At 43.2% G+C, this 16,864-nt stretch overlaps 1 protein-coding gene across 1 annotated transcript in view; it reads left to right on the top strand.

The window, feature by feature from the left end:
• The window catches only part of LOC147902606 (uncharacterized), a 62,776-nt gene extending 46,738 nt beyond the window's left edge, over nucleotides 1-16,038 (top strand). Inside the window, exons 6-7 of the mRNA XM_087373899.1 lie at nucleotides 15,081-15,335; nucleotides 15,467-16,038. Coding sequence (XP_087230025.1) covers nucleotides 15,081-15,335; nucleotides 15,467-15,854 — 643 coding nt within the window. The 3' untranslated portion in view covers nucleotides 15,855-16,038. The remainder of the gene's footprint in view (nucleotides 1-15,080; nucleotides 15,336-15,466) is intronic.
• Nucleotides 16,039-16,864: the final 826 nt, after the last annotated feature.

Raw genomic sequence — 16,864 nt, 5'->3', positions numbered from 1 at the left:
GTCGGTGAAAGAAATGCACAACAGTCACCCTGGCATATCACGAGTGGAGCTCGATATCTCAACACTCCCCCTCGAGCTCAATCCCAATTCCTACACACCAAGCAGGTCTTTGAACTTGTGCAGCTTCTCTGTGCCCAATGCCTTCGTGAATATGTCAGCTACCTGATCCTCTATGCTGACATAAACTAGATCAATAAGACCTAGAAAAACCTTCTCCCACACATAGTGATAATGCACCTCAATGTGCTTTGTTCTAGCATGATAGACTAGGTTATTTGCCAAGTGTATACTGCTCATGTTGTCACAATAAATGACAACTGGCCCATCTGTAGACTGATGCATATCATAAAGTAGCTTATGCAACCAAGCTACCTCACATGCAGCCATTGCTACACCCCTGTACTCAGCCTCTATGCTCGACAAGGCAACTGTAGGCTGTTTCTTGCTGCTCCAAGTGATTGTAGCACTCCCAAAAGAGAACACATATCCACTAGTAGATCGTCTATCAGAAATACTACCAGCCCAATCAACGTCAGTGTATCCATGCAGCTGTATCAGAACCCCAGTCTCATAAAATAGTCCATATTGCAATGTGGACTTCACATACCTGAGTATGCATCTAGCCACATCCAAATGCGGTTTCCTTGGAGCCTGCATAAACTAACTTACCAATCCAATAGCATAGCTCAAATCTGTCTTGGTAATAGTCATATAAATCAAACTTCCTACTATGCGTCTGTACATATCCGACTGTGCTACCTATAGAGATTTGCTCCCAAACTCGAAAAAGGAAGGCAACACTGGTCTCCTTAGTAGGACATCACGAACTTGGTTTGTTTTCTTGAGCTCCTTACCATGAACCAGGCTCTGATACCATGTGAAGATAGTGGGAGAGAGGGAAGGAGTCTCACTTGTGGCTTTCTCACATACACAATGGGGGAATACACACAAAGGTGGAGGCTAAAAACAGTTTTCCTCTTCTTAGTTGTGAAAGCCAAAAGAAGCCTAGTACAAAGAAATAGGAGAACCCTATATGTGGGTCTCAAACCAAACTCAGCTAACTAAGGTGGCATACTATTTGAGCCACGAACTAGAGTAGATAAGGATAGCTGTCATCTAGCTATTATTCATGGGCGGTGTACCAAACGCATCTGCAGCTAACAAGTCGGTGACATAAATGCACAACGGTCACCCTGGCATATCACGAGTGGAGCTCGATATCTCAACATCTAGGCCATGCAGCCCTTGTACTCTTGTAGGAGAGCTATTAAGGAATTCTTTGCGATGTGGGTCAGAGCGGCAATGAATACGAGTTGGGGGTCCTACCCTTCCGAGGCGAGGTTTACCTCCTTGATTGGGGATGGCCCATCATACCCTTAAGAGCATTCATCTTTGCAAGACCTTTCAACCTATTGATATAGGACCTTACGATCCTCAATCATGTAGGCCTTATAATGGGCTGGTAGCGTGGTACATGACATAGGTCCTCTTTTTCTTCAACCTCTTTTATATCTGCCGAACCCCAATTGGAGGAGAATTCTTGGTGAGCAGTTGTGGCACCCATGTAGGATAGTAGGGGAGATCTGATTTTAACCCCCTCATGGTTCCCTTGCTTACCTCTTGGGGTTTGAGCATGTTAAACATTCTCAAGCAAACAACTGGGATCAGCAGACCCTCTAGCTCTAGAGTGGTGATTTGAAACCCTACTCTTTCTGGGACATCTCTATTGGCTAAGATGTGCATCCCCAGTTCTCCAAGAATTCTAGCTCGAGGAGATGTGCATACCAAAAGTCATCAAAATCCTTCTCATTCTCTTTCTCATGACTCACAGGGTTGGAATAACTTCACGGAGGTGATTCGGGTGGTGGTGTTGGATTCTACATGAAGAGATGTCCTGACAATGGGTGGGCCTTGTAGGTGAGCAAGTCCACTCTCATGGTGTGCTCCTCGTGATGCAAGTAAATGTTATCATTACGTCAGTCGTGTACGAGTCTGGACATTTGCAAGAAGGGCCTGTTTAGGATAGCTTCATATCCCAGTTGCCAATCGAAGTCCGTGACACTATGAACCTATTGGGGTACATCAATCCACATACCTTAATGTTTATGCTAGTAAGCACTCCCAAGGGCTTAGCAGTTCCCCCATTGGCTAACTTTACTAACAGATGGGTTCGCTCGAGTGTGGGTTTTCCCCATTTCACCCAGCATTCCTTGGTGCAGACACTCTCCCACTCCCCCATCTAGGATGGATTCAACCTTCTGGTTTTGATAGACTATGAGGATAGCGGCATTTGTGTCATCACCCTCAAAGTACTCGCCTAGCTTGTTGATGGGAACCTTGGGTAGGTTTCTCCCCTTTTCTGGCGACGAGTGGTTGGGCTTAGGGCTAGCAGGAATTGGGGGCAAGAGTGGTATGTTCATCCAATTGTATAGATACCACCATATGATGGGATTTCCTCTTAGTAGGGAAGCAATTGGAATTTTTACCTCTATCGATAGGAAGGTAGCCAATCTAGCGCTATCGTAGGGTTCTGGTGAAGCATCTTCTTCCATAGACAATAGGTCCCCGAAGTCATACAGGTCTCCTTCCTCCTGGAGGTTTTGCAACACTGGGTCTTTCTAGAACATCTTTTGCATCAGATTCAAAGCTTCTGACTACTTGAAGCTGAGGTGTTCCTCTTCCTCCACTCTTTCCGACACCTTGAGCAATTTCTCCCCTTGGTGGCCCATCAGGTTGTGAAGATAGTGGGAGAGAGGGAAGGAGTCTCACTTGCAGCTTTCTCACATACACAATGGGGGAATACACACAAAGGTGGAGGCCGAAAACAGTTTTCCTCTTCTTAGTTGTGAAAGTCAAAAGAACTCTAGTACAAAGAAATAGAAGAACCCTATATGTGGGTCTCAAACCAAACTCAACTAACTAAGGTGGCATTCTAACTGAGCCACAAACTAGTGTAGATAAGGGTAGCTGTCATCTATTCGTGGGCGGTGTACCAACCGCATCTACAGCTAACAAGTCGGTGACATAAATGCACAACGGTCACCCTGGCATATCGCGAGTGGAGCTTGATATCTCAACACTCCCCCTCGAGCTCAATCCCAATTCCTGCACACCAATCATGTCTCTGAACTTGCGTAGCTTCTTTGTGCCCAATGCCCTTGTGAATATGTCAGCTACCTAATCCTTTGTGCTGACATAAACTAGATCAATAAGACCTAGTAAAACCTTCTCCCGCACATAGTGATAATGCACCTCAATGTGCTTTGTTCTAGGATGATAGACTGGGTTATTTGCCATGTGTATACTACTCATGTTGTCACAATAAATGACAACTGGCCCATCTGTAGACTGATGCATATCATAAAGTAGCTTATGCAACCAAGCTACCTTACAATCAGCCATTGCTGCACCCCTGTACTCAGCCTCTGTGCTCGACAAGGCAACTGTAGGCTATTTCTTGCTGCTCCAGGTGACTGTAGCACTCCCAAAAGAGAACATATATCCACTGGTAGATCGTCTATCAGAAATACTACCAGCCCAATCAGCATCAGTGTATCCATACAACTGTATCTGAACCCCAGCCTCATAAAATAGTCCATACTGCAATGTGGACTTCACATACCTGAGTATGCATCTAGCTGCATCCAAATGCAGTTTCCTTGGAGCCTGCATAAAATGACTTACCAATCCAACAACATAGCTTAAATCTGGCCTGGTAATAGTTATATAAATCAAACTTCCTACTATGCGTCTGTACATAGTAGGGTCTTCCAGAAGCTCACCTGCATCTGCGCTCAGCTTCACATTCTGCTCCAAAGGAACTGAAATAGGCTTACAGCCTGTCATCCCATATTTGGATAGCATGTCCAATCCATACTGCCTCTGCAAGAGCTGTATCCCACTTGGTGATCTAATCACCTCAATGCCCAAGAAATAATGTAGCTCTCCCAAATCCTTCATCTCAAACTTCTGCTTCAATAGCATTTTCACATGAAGGATATCTTCATCACTATCACCTGTGATGATCAAATCATCAAATAAATGACAAGCAGCATAATACCTTTCTCTGTTTTTCTCACATAAAGTGAGAAATCTGCCTTGGAAATCTGAAAGCCAATAGTAACAAGATAATGTCCTATCTTGTCAGACCATGCTCTAGGTGCTTGCTTCAAGCCATACAAGGCTTTCTTCAACGTGCAAACAAGCTCAGGATGAACAGCATGAACATAACCTGGTGGCTGCTCCATAAAGACCTCTTCTTGCAAATCACCATGCAAGAAAGCATTATTTACATCCATCTGATGTAAAGACCATCCCTTTGATGCAGCCATAGCAATGACTACTCTTACAGTTGCCATCCTTGCAATCGGACTGAGTGTTTCTTCATAATCAATGCCATATGTCTGTGCATACCCCTTGACAACTAATCTTGCCTTGTAACTGTTCACAGAACCATCTGCATTGTGCTTCACCTTATAAACCCACTTACAGCCAATTGCATTCTTGTCTTTAGGCAAAGGTACTAATTCCCATGTAGCATTTGCTTCCAAGGCATCCATTTCTTCATCCATGGCTTTCTCCCATTTTTCTTTTCCCATGGCTTGCTCAAATGAAGTGGGTTCTGGTTCCTATATCACTTTGACCATATAGGCATAGTGAATGGCTGTAAATCCATCATATTTCAGCCTATCCACAGGATACCTAGCTCTGGTAGACCTGCGCAAAATAGGCTCACTTCCAAGTGCTCTCAAAACATCCCTGGTCTTCCTTACTCCAGGAATAACAACAAAAGGAATACCCAACTCATCATCAATGCTCTGTTCTGAGCCACTGGATTCACCATCCACATAAGAGTGACCTACATTCACATCAAACATGGGCTGATCTACCTTCTCTTTTCCTTTTTGTGATACCTGCGTACCACTATCTGCATTGCTTTGAGGAGATTCTCCTGATCTCAATCTGCCTGTCCATGCCGAAGTATGTAAACCATTGCTAGAGGACACTGTAGGTCCACTGATATTTTGTGATTGCTGCTGTGATTTCTACGCAGCATTACCATTTTGTGCATCTACATCAATCATCACATTTACTCATTTATACCAGCTGCTCATCTCATCAAAAACAACGTCTCTGCTCACTGTAAACTTACGAGTAGAAGGGTTATAGCATCTATACCCTTTCTGCTGCAGAGAATAACCAATAAAGATGCACTTCTTAGCTTTTGGATCCAACTTGGACCTCAACTCATCTGGCACATGAACATAGGCAATGCAACCAAAAATTTTCAAATGAGAAATGTCTGGTTTCCTACCAGTATACATCTCCTCTGGAGTCATGCCATGTATTGCTGTAGTGGGAGTCCTGTTCATTATGGAAACTACTATAGCAACGACTTCAGCCCAATAATAATCTGGTAGATCTTTTTCATTTAGCATGGCCCGAGATACCTCTCCAATATGTTTGTTTTTCCTTTCTGCAAGTCCATTTTGCTATGGGGTATGACTGCATAAATATTGCTGCTTTATGCCATGCTCCTGTAGGAACCTTGCAAACTCATTTGAGAGGTACTCTCCCCCTCCATTTGACCTTAGGCATTTTATTTGCACGCTTGTTTCTTTTTCAACCATAGCTTTAAAAGCTTTGAAGTGCCCAAACACTTCACTTTTCTTTTTCATAAAATACACCCAAACCTTTCTGCTGTAGTCATCAATAAACGTGACAAAATTATGACAGCCTCCAATAGATGCAGCTTTAGTAGTCCACACATCAGAGTGGATTAATTCCAATGGCTTCTTGCTCTCTTGAACATGCCTAGGAAATGGTTTCCTTGCCTGTTTTCCAAATTGACAGGCTTCACAAACCTTATGCATTTCTGTAACCTTGAATTTTGGCAATCCTGCAAGAATGTTTTGGGCCTGCATCGATTTAAGTCGCTGAACATTAACATGACCAATGCGTTTATGCCAGATATCAATATCTGCCACTACACCGGTCCCATGTGCAAACATTGCTGCACTCAATTCAAGCATGTCTGCATCCAATGTAAACATCCTGCCCTTCTTTCCTTTTGCTATCAAGCGACCGTTATTTTTCATATCCTCAACAAAGCATCCATGAGGATTAAATCTGACCTGCAAACCCTGCTCAACCATTTGACCAATAGAAACCAGGTTCTTGGTGATATTCGGGACATGAAATACATCAGACATGTATTTCTTTTTCCCATCTTGCATAGACAAAGGAATTTTACCAATCTGCATAATAGGATGTGCAGTATCATCACTAGTCTCCACAAATGCTGGTTTTTCCATTTTCCTTGCATCCTGCATCCATTCTGCATGACCTATCATGTGGTTTGATGCACCTGAGTCAACATACCACACATCATTTTGTTCTTTTTTTGCACTTGTCACAGAATTGGTCATGTGCTGCACCATAAATAGATGCTCATTTCTGTCATCACCCTGTCTATTAGAAGATGCATAATTGCCTTGCTGCAATTTTCCATTCATAATGTCATTCTGCTTTTTGTAGTAGTCTTTAGCCATATGACCCATTTTACCACAGTAGTAGCATTCTACATTGCTGTTTGCATTTTGGCCTGTCTGCCATCCACCATGGCCTCTTTGGCTCCCCCTGCCTCTAGAGTTACCATGTCCTCCTCCATAGGACTGGTTTTCTTGAGTTTGCTGCATATTTTGATTTCTACCATGGCCTCCAGATCGGCCTCCTCTACCTCTGCCTCTACCTCTTCCAGCATTTGAGTAGAAGACGATTTATTTTAAAGTTCCTCCTGAAGAAAATGCACCCCCATTTCTTTGCTCTTTAGAAATTAGAAGAGCAAACAACTCTTCAAAATCAGAAAATTTTTCACGGACGGCAATGGATGTCCGGAACTGTGCATAATCCTTTCCTAGACCATTCAAGGTCACAGAAACTAGATCATCATCTTCCACGTGCGACCCAATGGAAGCAAGTGCATTTGCAATTTTCTTCACCTTCATGTGGTAGTCATTGATGCTCATATTTTCTCTCTGCACATTGTGCAACTCCTGCTTGAGCTGTATTTTCCTTGCTCTCGTATTTGTGCTGTACATTTTTGCCAAAGTATCCCATGCCTCCTTTGGTGTACTTGCATCCTGAATATGCACAATCATAGAATCCAAAATACTGATAGACAGCTAGTACATAACTTTTCTGGCTCTCTCATGCCATCCTTTAAATGCCTGCATTTCCTGTTGATTAGGAACATTAGGAAGAACTAGTTCTTCTTCATTTCCTGTAATGAACTCCCAATAGCCTTTTCCCATGAGGAAATTCGTCATTCTAAACTTCCATGTTTGGAACTTGTTCTTGTCAAGCTTTTCAGTGACAATCTATGAAAGAGAATCAGACGCCATTACAGAACACTGCAAAATATTCTGACACTGTAAAAAACACAGCTTTTGCCTCACACGAGCATATCTGCAAAACTGACGAAAGTGGTATTTGACCAGACAGTCACTTCCTAGTGATGATTTTGCATCAACAAGCAACAAGGATGATTCTGCAACTCCCAATATCTCTGCGCATAGGCATACAATGCAATTTTTGCAGCAACTTTTCACCGACTAGCAGAGCAGTGGTCGCACAGCAAAAACAGGGCCTTTTTCTGAGTGCCTGCAAAGAACTTCCGCCTCCAAAATGGGCCCCGAAATGGCCTCGAATCATAAACTCCCACATATACTGCCCTCTCGCCACACCGCGAAGGGCGTCTCAATCTGAGACAGTGCACTCTTGCACTTCCGACTGTGCTACCTACAGAGATTTGCTCCCAAACTCGAAAAAGGAAAGCAACACTGGTCCTCTTACCAGGACACCATGAACTTGGTTTGCTTTCTTGAGCTCCTTACCACGAAAAAGGCTCTGATACCATGTGAAGATAGTGGGAGAGAGGGAAGGAGTCTCACTTGTGGCTTTCTCACATACACAATGGGGGAATACACACAAAGGTGGAGGCTGAAAACAATTTTCCTCTTCTTAGTTGTGAAAGCCAAAAGAACTCTAGTACAAAGAAATAGAAGAATCCTATATGTGGGTCTCAAACCAAACTCAACTAACTAAGGTGGCATACTAACTGAGCCACGAACTAGTGTAGATAAGGGTAGCTATCATCCAGCTATTATTCGTGGGCAGTGTACCAACTGCATCTGCAGCTAACAAGTTGGTGACATAAATGCACAACGGTCACCCTAGCATATCGCGAGTGGAGCTCAATATCTCAACACAGGTGGGCTAGATGGACTAGGTCAGGGTAGGTCTCCTTATATGAGGGCAAGGGTGCTAGGCCTTGAGCCTACACTGGATTGTTTACCTCTAGACTCGAAGGCACTTCAAGGTCACCCTAGGTGGAAGCTTGTTTGGAAGCAGAGGAGGCGGTGAGAGTAGTTGTCTCCTCATCAAAACAGTCTTGGATGAGCACTTGGTCAGAGCCATCACCTACATGAATGGCCTTCCTGGATTGGGTCAGGGGATGTGGAGGGATTTTGGGGCCAGGTGATAGGGACCCTTTACCCTTCCTTGTGAGCTTCCTCATTGCTTTGCCTAATGCCTTGGCTTGCATCTTTGTGATGACTTGTAGGGGCACTGTGGCCACCTGGCCTTGCTCGATGCTAAGCAGATTAAGGCTGGTACTCTTCGACGGAATGATTGGGGTTGTCGGTATCCTCATGGGACAATCTTAGAATAGATGCTTGGTCCCACACCCTACACACAAGGGTGTGGTGTTGGTTGTGGTTGGAGCGGCAGGGGTATGATCCCTATAGGGGCAATCCTTGAAGAAGTGTGGCCCTTGGCATTTGAAACAGGACACTAGAGGGTTTGAAGTACCTCAGTACGGGCATTCACTTGCTCTATGGGAACCTTGACAGGTGTAACATTGGAGTGGGGGTCTCTGAGTGATTGAGTTTAGGTCTCTTGCCCTTGCATTCATGGGGGCGGTCAAGAATACAGGGACTTGTTGATCCTTTGGCAGGAGGTAGTGGATCAGGGTGCCACTTCCCTACTCGTACGGGTAGTAATCATGAGGTCTCTGTTCGTCTCCTCCCAATCATTAGGCACTTTCTCTACCAACACATGATTGATTGGGGTAAATGGGGTAGCGTGATTTGTGGGCCCAATATGGGTGGTTGCAACGGAGCTGACCGAGTTTTGTATTGGTTAGAACTAGCACCCTATGTCATCAAGGGGTTAGGCAGGGTAGTTAGGGCTAATGGGGGTCTCATTTGATACATGGGTTGGGGAAGGGACCTCGGAAATTGACATTGGGAGGTATCATGGTTTCCCCATCGATGGTAGTGTGTGCAGTAGAGTGCCGGCCTTGCTCTTAGGCATGGACACTCATTAGAGGTGGTTTCCATTGCATACCCCACACCAAACGTCATCTCTCCATGGAAATAGGTGGAGGTTTCTCGGTGCCTCCTTAGAGGTTCCTATTCTCCACTACTAGCCTAGCTGATCTAGTAGATTGGAGGCTAGCTCACTCATATCCAATCCCTTGGGTTCATTAGTCTCCTTCTTGATCGTTTCTACACTCAAAGACCTAACCGATGGAGCTATTTCTGAGGGATTTGGGGTTTTATCCGAATTCACCTTATCCATCATGTTGTCACATATGCAGATGTCCACATTGTTGCATAAATCGAATGAGGTAGGATTCATCACCATTAGGTGGTCATGCAGCTTCAGGTCTGCTTATCCGATAAGGAAGTGCGGTAATAGTCGTTCATCACTCATCCGCTCATACGGTTCACAATGAGCATTGAAGTGCTTGGTCTTGGCAATATACGATTCACAATGAGCATTGAAGTGCTTGGTCTTGGCAATATAATCCCTTAGGGATTCCTTATCATTCTGCTTTACTCCATACAATTGATTGATCGAGCTCCATTTATGGCCACTGGGGGAGAACCCTACAATAAAGACCTTTCTCAATGTCTCCAAGTTGATTTTCTATTTTGGGGTGAGAGCCCTATACCATTGGCCTACTTTGCCATCCAAGCTGAGACCAAATGCATTGGCCATCTCTAGGTTGCTAGGAGCACCAAAAGCTTCGTAAATTTGCTCAAATCGCTCCACATGGGAGAGCAAGTCTCCTTCTCCAAGGAACTTGGTCATCAAATCCCTATAGGAAACACTTGGGTGGGTGGAGGTGGTGTGGCCCCCCTTCCTAGGGCATTCACCAAGATGTGTATTGCCTCATCAGTTAACCTGTAGCTGGTGGGGGTGGTGTTGTTGTGGGCCTGACGGGATGTAAGGCTAGCCTGGCCCAGGTGGTGGTATCCATGTAGTTGTTGGTATTGGCACATGAAAAGGGAAATACTCACGGAGGAGATGGGTCCTGAGGCATGGTAATGTTAATTCCATGCAATGGGCGATAAGGTGGAAACCATGGTGCACCATAGTTGACGAAGGTTGGTGGCATCTGGACTATTGGGGGTTCATACGGTATGCCTCCTTGGAAGTTCCTAGCATCCCCTTGGCTTGGGTCTTGCCTTTGGAATTCCCTCATCCATAGATATTCATCATCCACGTGTTCCCATTGGGGAGGTCTTGCATCGGTGGAGGGTCTTGGGTCTGCGAAGGTGGTTTCCATCCTGGTCTATGGTTCAGGAGTTGGAGGTTGCTGACCTTCCCTTCCTGCAAACATGCTGGCAAAGGGGTTCTCCATGTTTGCCAACTCAGCCTAAACGTCCGAACATGTTGGAGAATGTGCCTCTTAGTCTAGATGCAACCAAAGGTGTAGGCGAGTTGGGAGACTCTACACTAGTGAATGGGGCTTCAGAAGCCCTTGGACCTGAGGAATCTTGCATTACCTCATCTAAGCTCTCTGTCTCATTGGAGCTAGATAGAGTTTTTGGTCGAGGGCCTACTAACAAGTGGAGGCTAGGACCGAGCTTCTGGATCCCTAGCTAGGGCGAAGGGTGGGCTGAGCATAGCTCAAAGCACTCTCTTCTAGTGCAGGATCCTTGGGCCAAATTCTCCAAGACCTCAAGTGCATGTGGCAGACCTCTAACTAGGCACCCTCAGGCTGAACTGAGATTATGGAATTTTTTAATTCTTTGGCTACCCCAAAGGTATCATGATGGTCGTGGGAATAGCTCTATGGCGACGGTCATAGCGAAAGAGTATTACATCGGATGGTAGGATACTGGTATAGTGAAAGGCGATGGAGTAAGCATATCACGACGATCAGCCAGATAAAATCTTGCCATGTGTTTGGTGGGATCAGATGGAAGTGGTATCCCTACGGGCATAGGGATAAGGCCAAGACAACGAGCAACGAAATAAGAAGTTGATGGGATATTGACCAACGTGCCGATCGGAGGTATAGTTATCACGATGGGCATGGGGACCGAAATGGTGTCAGGCGACGTGATATGCATAACGCGATGATCGATGGAATGAAATAGCAACAAGTAGTGAAATGAAATAGTGATGGGCGATGGAATGGCTCTAAAGCCATAGGTCAATGGGCGCTATCAAGTTGTTGGGATAGTAACTCTAACATGCATTTAATCAGGGTGGTGGGTTAGGCTATGGTCAGAGGGTATATCAGTGGGATATGGCTATAGCACCAAGTCAATGTGGTTCGACCAATGGGATAAGGCTAACGCATCGGTCGGTGGGAAGGTCTATGGCACCGACTCAGTGAGATAGTGGAACACAGTGTTGCCGACTAATTTTTGGGAGATTTTGAGTTTTTGTTCTGGTTTTTTTATGCTCCTGGGTGCTACACTACCTAGTTCTCCTACACAATGAAGAAAAAACACTTTTTGCAAGCCAAAATGTAAAATTTCATGAAGGGTGAGTTCTAGAACACAAAACAACTTTGAAATTCAGTAAGAATCATCATTTTTGTTGTCTTTGGTTAGTTTGAAAATATTTGAAGAAGTGGAAGTTGGCTTTCTTCTTGTCGGCCATACACATGAAGACATAGATCAAATCTTCAGTGTTATCTCTAGTGAGTTGAAGTCAATGGATGTTTTGACAATGGAGGATATGCTATTTCGAATTGGGAAAAAAATTAGAGGGTCTCACAAGGAAGAATCAGAAGTGGCTATCCTTGAGAGGATGGTAGATTGGAGAGCATTCATACAACCACATTTACAACCAAGAGATTATCCCCTAATAGGACACACAAATCCACACTACTTTTGGTTTCACATGCATAACAATATTCCAATGATGCAATGGAAGCACTACTCAGTAGATGGAGATCATTTATGGAGTGAGTCATATGCTTTATTACAATGAATAATTCCATTGGAGGAAACTAGATTTATTCTTGCAAAAAACAAATCACTTGACATAAATGAAATGAAAGGCTTGAAAGCCTTCATTAAACATCTTCAAAGTATGATGTAAAAATATCTAGAGCAATCAACTAAGAATTTGGAGACAATTAAATCAACTAAAGCACTTATCCAATCTTTAGAAAGACAAGAAAACTTAATGAGCATTGAATACGGTGAATCCTTTTGGCTACAACAACAAGCTAGGTCACCAAGTTTTCCTTTGGATATAAATATGTTAGTAGATATGGAGGAACCAGAGGAATGCCTTTTACCTTGAAAATATTGTGGCAGGAAGGGAGACAAACCCTTACCAAAGTTTATACCATCTAATGAGATTGAAGAGAGTCTATCTGTTGCAGTTTGGGCATTTGATCCAGGTTCAGATTTGGATGACCAAGGTGGCCCAATTTGGGTTGCAAAGGTTGCTAAGATAGAAAGGGATGACAAGGAAACTCCTATAACATTCACAGCTTTATGATATGAATCAAAGCCATTGAAAAATCTCCCGAGAAGATATACAATAAAACAACTTTATGAGGGATGCTTGCAAAAGAAACGTGAATGGGCTCCAAATAATTAGGGATTAACAGAGGTGGAAGTCAGTGGCATTATTCATTGCTGAAAATTGAGGACATGAAGTTTTAAAAAGAAGCATGGATACAATGTTGAAAAATGTATCACAATCCCTGATCCAAGTCGTGTCCATATTAAACATCATTTGGCAAGACTTGACCCATCAAGCACAAATACATTACATGAATCTGACGACTCTAAACGAGATTCAGATGCATAAGATAATGTTTTGTATGCTTTTTTCCATACAAATGGTGTATCTATACACCACCAATAAGATAATGTATTGTATGCTTTGTTTTTCAAAAAAGAGTGTATCTATACACCACTTATATATTGAATTCAACAAACTCTTTTTTTTCAAAAAAATGGTGTATCTATACACAACTTATTTGTTGAATTCAACAAACTCTTTTCATATGGTGTCATATTTTCACTTTATCAGTATAGTGTTAAAATTGAAGTGGAGCTAGGAGACTACTATTATTATTATTATAGTTATTGGATGGGGGCACCATGCACAAGGTTGGGAATTATAGCTTCATTGAGCCATATTTTTTTAAATTAAAGGTCACCACTTGACTTTTTAGCTTAATAAGGCCATATTTGTATATAAGTGACCCATGTAGTGCTCTAAAAAACCCAATTTTTGAGCTCACTAAGTGAAGTTGAGTGGACAGGATATGCTCCAAAAAAAAGTCCAAACCAGGAGAGAAAATCCAAAAATTTTAAATAGTGTGTCAACAATGTCCCACATCTTTTCTACACAAATGCAGCAAAGGACAAACACAATATGGTTGTCTTTGAAAGCAATGACAGAGTCTCGCAGATCATGGTAGCGACTGATCATAGGCAAAACTCTTGCAGAAAAAAAAATTGCAATCCCTGACGACACCCATAAAATTGCTGGCCTGCATAGAGAATCGCGCCTGAAACCAGGGATGTTGGTTGAAGTATGCTCAGGAAACCTTGACATCAGTGACAAGATCATCAATGGCACCGATGGCATTTTTAAAAGAGCAGACACGTCAAGAACACCATCAATTGCCTAGATCGAGCTAAATGACAAGAGAGTAGGACAGTGTGCACGCTACGAGCACAGGCACCTATACACAGCTGATGCAAATCCAAACTGGAGTCCAATTGAGCGTGTTACTCATCGCGAGATACAAATTGGCAACAACCCAAAAAACACAATCACAAGGAGGCAATTCTTAATTCAAGCAGCAGCAGGAAGAACAATCCATCGATTGCAAGGCCTGACATTAGAAAAACTAGCTTTCGACCCAATGGGGGTGTGGACACATGGGCTAGTTTACACGGCACTATCACAAGTTTGGGACCCGGAAAAGCTATATTTTCTTTCCAAACTAGAGAATAATCAAATAAAAACAAATACGAGCGTCCAAAAAGAGTTGCAAAGGTTACGCCAATAGTGCAACTGGAAGCTCAAGCAAATCGACTTTGATGGCAAAGACAATCGTTTCAAAACATTGCAAAGCCTAGATACAAGGTCAGTTCAACTACATCAAAAAGACATAACAAGATCCAGAAGCATCATGGCTACAACCATTTTATGTTTTCAAGAAACTCACACACAACAAAAAGCAACGAAAGGTTTCCAACGGTTCTATGAAACTTCGACGCGCCAAGGGCACGAGCTAGCAACTTATTCAAAACCAGAAATGCAGCCAATACAACAAAACGAGGCATACGAGGGGTGCGAGTGCCTATTAATGATCTATCGCACACAAGCAGGCAAGAATCTAGCAGTCCTTAATACTTACAAGTCACCAAGGTCAAAAGCAAAAAACCTAACCGAAACAATAGAAACAATGCTTGAAAAAATACTGCGGCAAAAAACTACCTATGTTATACGCGACTTCAATAAAAAATGTTTCAAAAACATGGTATGTGACAATTGATTACAGACAACACTACGATACATGGCAAAACAATAGGCCACCTATGGACAGACTCAAACATCGCAAATGCGATAAGCGGAATGAATTACATTTAGTGTTCCTTACTATACACAACCATACAAACATACCCGATAACATAGTCTTTCATCTTATAAACACAACGGCAGGCCCATTGAGTTAACCGCATGTTGTTGAAGATGGAGCATCTCCCTTTTTCCTTGTGTCATGGCGTCTTCACCTGCAGCCTTCCTCCCCCCTCGCACCCACTCTGTTCACTCCCTGCCCAACTCGTGCTCTTTCAAGCCCGCAGGGAAATTAACCTTCCCTTCGAATGTGGGGCTCTCCCCCCCGAAGATTACGTCAAGGAGGTCGACCGCGTTGTGAAGATCACATTTCCAGACTCAGCCCGCATCCAATACCTGGGCAACAGTGTTTGGAGAGCTCAATTGAAGCCAGTGAGCTTCTTCCACTTATCGGCCACTCCCGTTTGTGACATTGGGTGAGCTTCCTGATCCTGCATGTTGTTTAAGACACTAGAATCGGAGAGTTTCCTGTCTCGTTTGGATTTTCCTGGGTATAACTCGGTGCAGTACGCATGTTGCCTGATTTACTTCAGTTCTTTTGTTCCAGGGTACACCATGAAAACGCTGCTCTTCGAATAAGGTCCAACAAGCTGGCACTCGACTTTGTGGGCCTACCGGACCAGTTCAAGCACCTGGATCTACGTTTTTCACTGCTGGGTGAACTGATGGTCGAACAAAGTGGTTTACTCGCTTCACGAAGCGGTAAAGATAAGAGTTTCCAAGGATGGGTGAACTTGGGTCTCCAAGTTGACCTGCCCTTACCTTTCTCTCTGATGCCACAGGCAGTTGTCACACCTATAGGTGATGGGGTTTTAGATCGGATTTTGGGAGCCATGGAAGGAGCCTTGCTGGCAGATCTTTTATGTGATTACCATACGTGGTGCAAGAAGCAAACGGGACTTCCTTGTCTGTCATCGAACGTGGGAAGCTTCTAAAGCAGGCTGAAGTGAGGTTGGTGGGCTTGCCAGGCGTCTACGTGTGTACCTGTATATTTCTTGCATTTTTATAGGTGTTTAATACTTGGCATGCTGTCTTGAACCCTTGCATGGGGAGCGAAATCAATTTGACTTCTACTATTATCCATTCTATCCATGCCCTCAAAAAAGGTTCCAAGCAGAACGGCATTATTGATGGGACTTTTTAATCTAAAAACACACACACACAGACACACACACACACACACACACACACACACACACACACGTGCGCATGCACATGCACATCCATTTTCACCTTCATGCAAATGCATGTGCATGTGCACATGCACACATGCACCTAATCCAAAAGAAAAAAATTATGCTACATCATACATGTTATACAATGTTTTTGTATATTATAAATTGCAATAAGTTAACTACAATTAATTTCAATCTTTATGCATTTAAAAAAACAAATGAGCTTAGTATTCACTGGACCCTTCTTTTGATTAAAAATGAAGGCTTTATTTGTTATAAATATAAATAGATAACTTAACTACTTATACAATAAAGTTTTTGTTGATAACTTTAAAATAACTTTACATTTACATTTTATTAGCTCTAAATAGATCATTACCAGATACATAAATTTTCTACTTATTACATAAAAGACTTGCATGCCAAACGCTTTTGGCCCCTGTGTGTGTGTGTGTGCACGCACGCGTGCACGTGTGTGTGCGCGACATACATGTGTGTGTGTGTGTGTGTGTGTGTGTGTGCGCGCACGCGCGTGCGCACGAGTGTGTGTGAGAGGGTGTGTGCATACACATGCACGTGTGTGTGTGTGTGTGTATTTATAACTACTTATAAAATATAAGTCTTAATTTGAAAAAAACAACACACACGGGCTATTCTTTTCCTTTTAAAAAATATACAAGTTTTCATACATATTTATATATCTGGATTTTTTTTTGCAAACATGTAACGTGTTTTCAAATGTTTTCATTTTGGTTGAGATTTTCCTTGCT

Source organism: Dipteris shenzhenensis, chromosome 4, assembly GCF_047967505.1.
Source record: "Dipteris shenzhenensis isolate YYH24624 ecotype China chromosome 4, Dip_SZ_1.0, whole genome shotgun sequence".
Lineage (NCBI taxonomy): Eukaryota > Viridiplantae > Streptophyta > Polypodiopsida > Gleicheniales > Dipteridaceae > Dipteris > Dipteris shenzhenensis.
The sequence above is the reverse complement of the archived record's forward strand: the minus strand, read 5'-3'. Positions and strand labels throughout refer to the sequence as shown.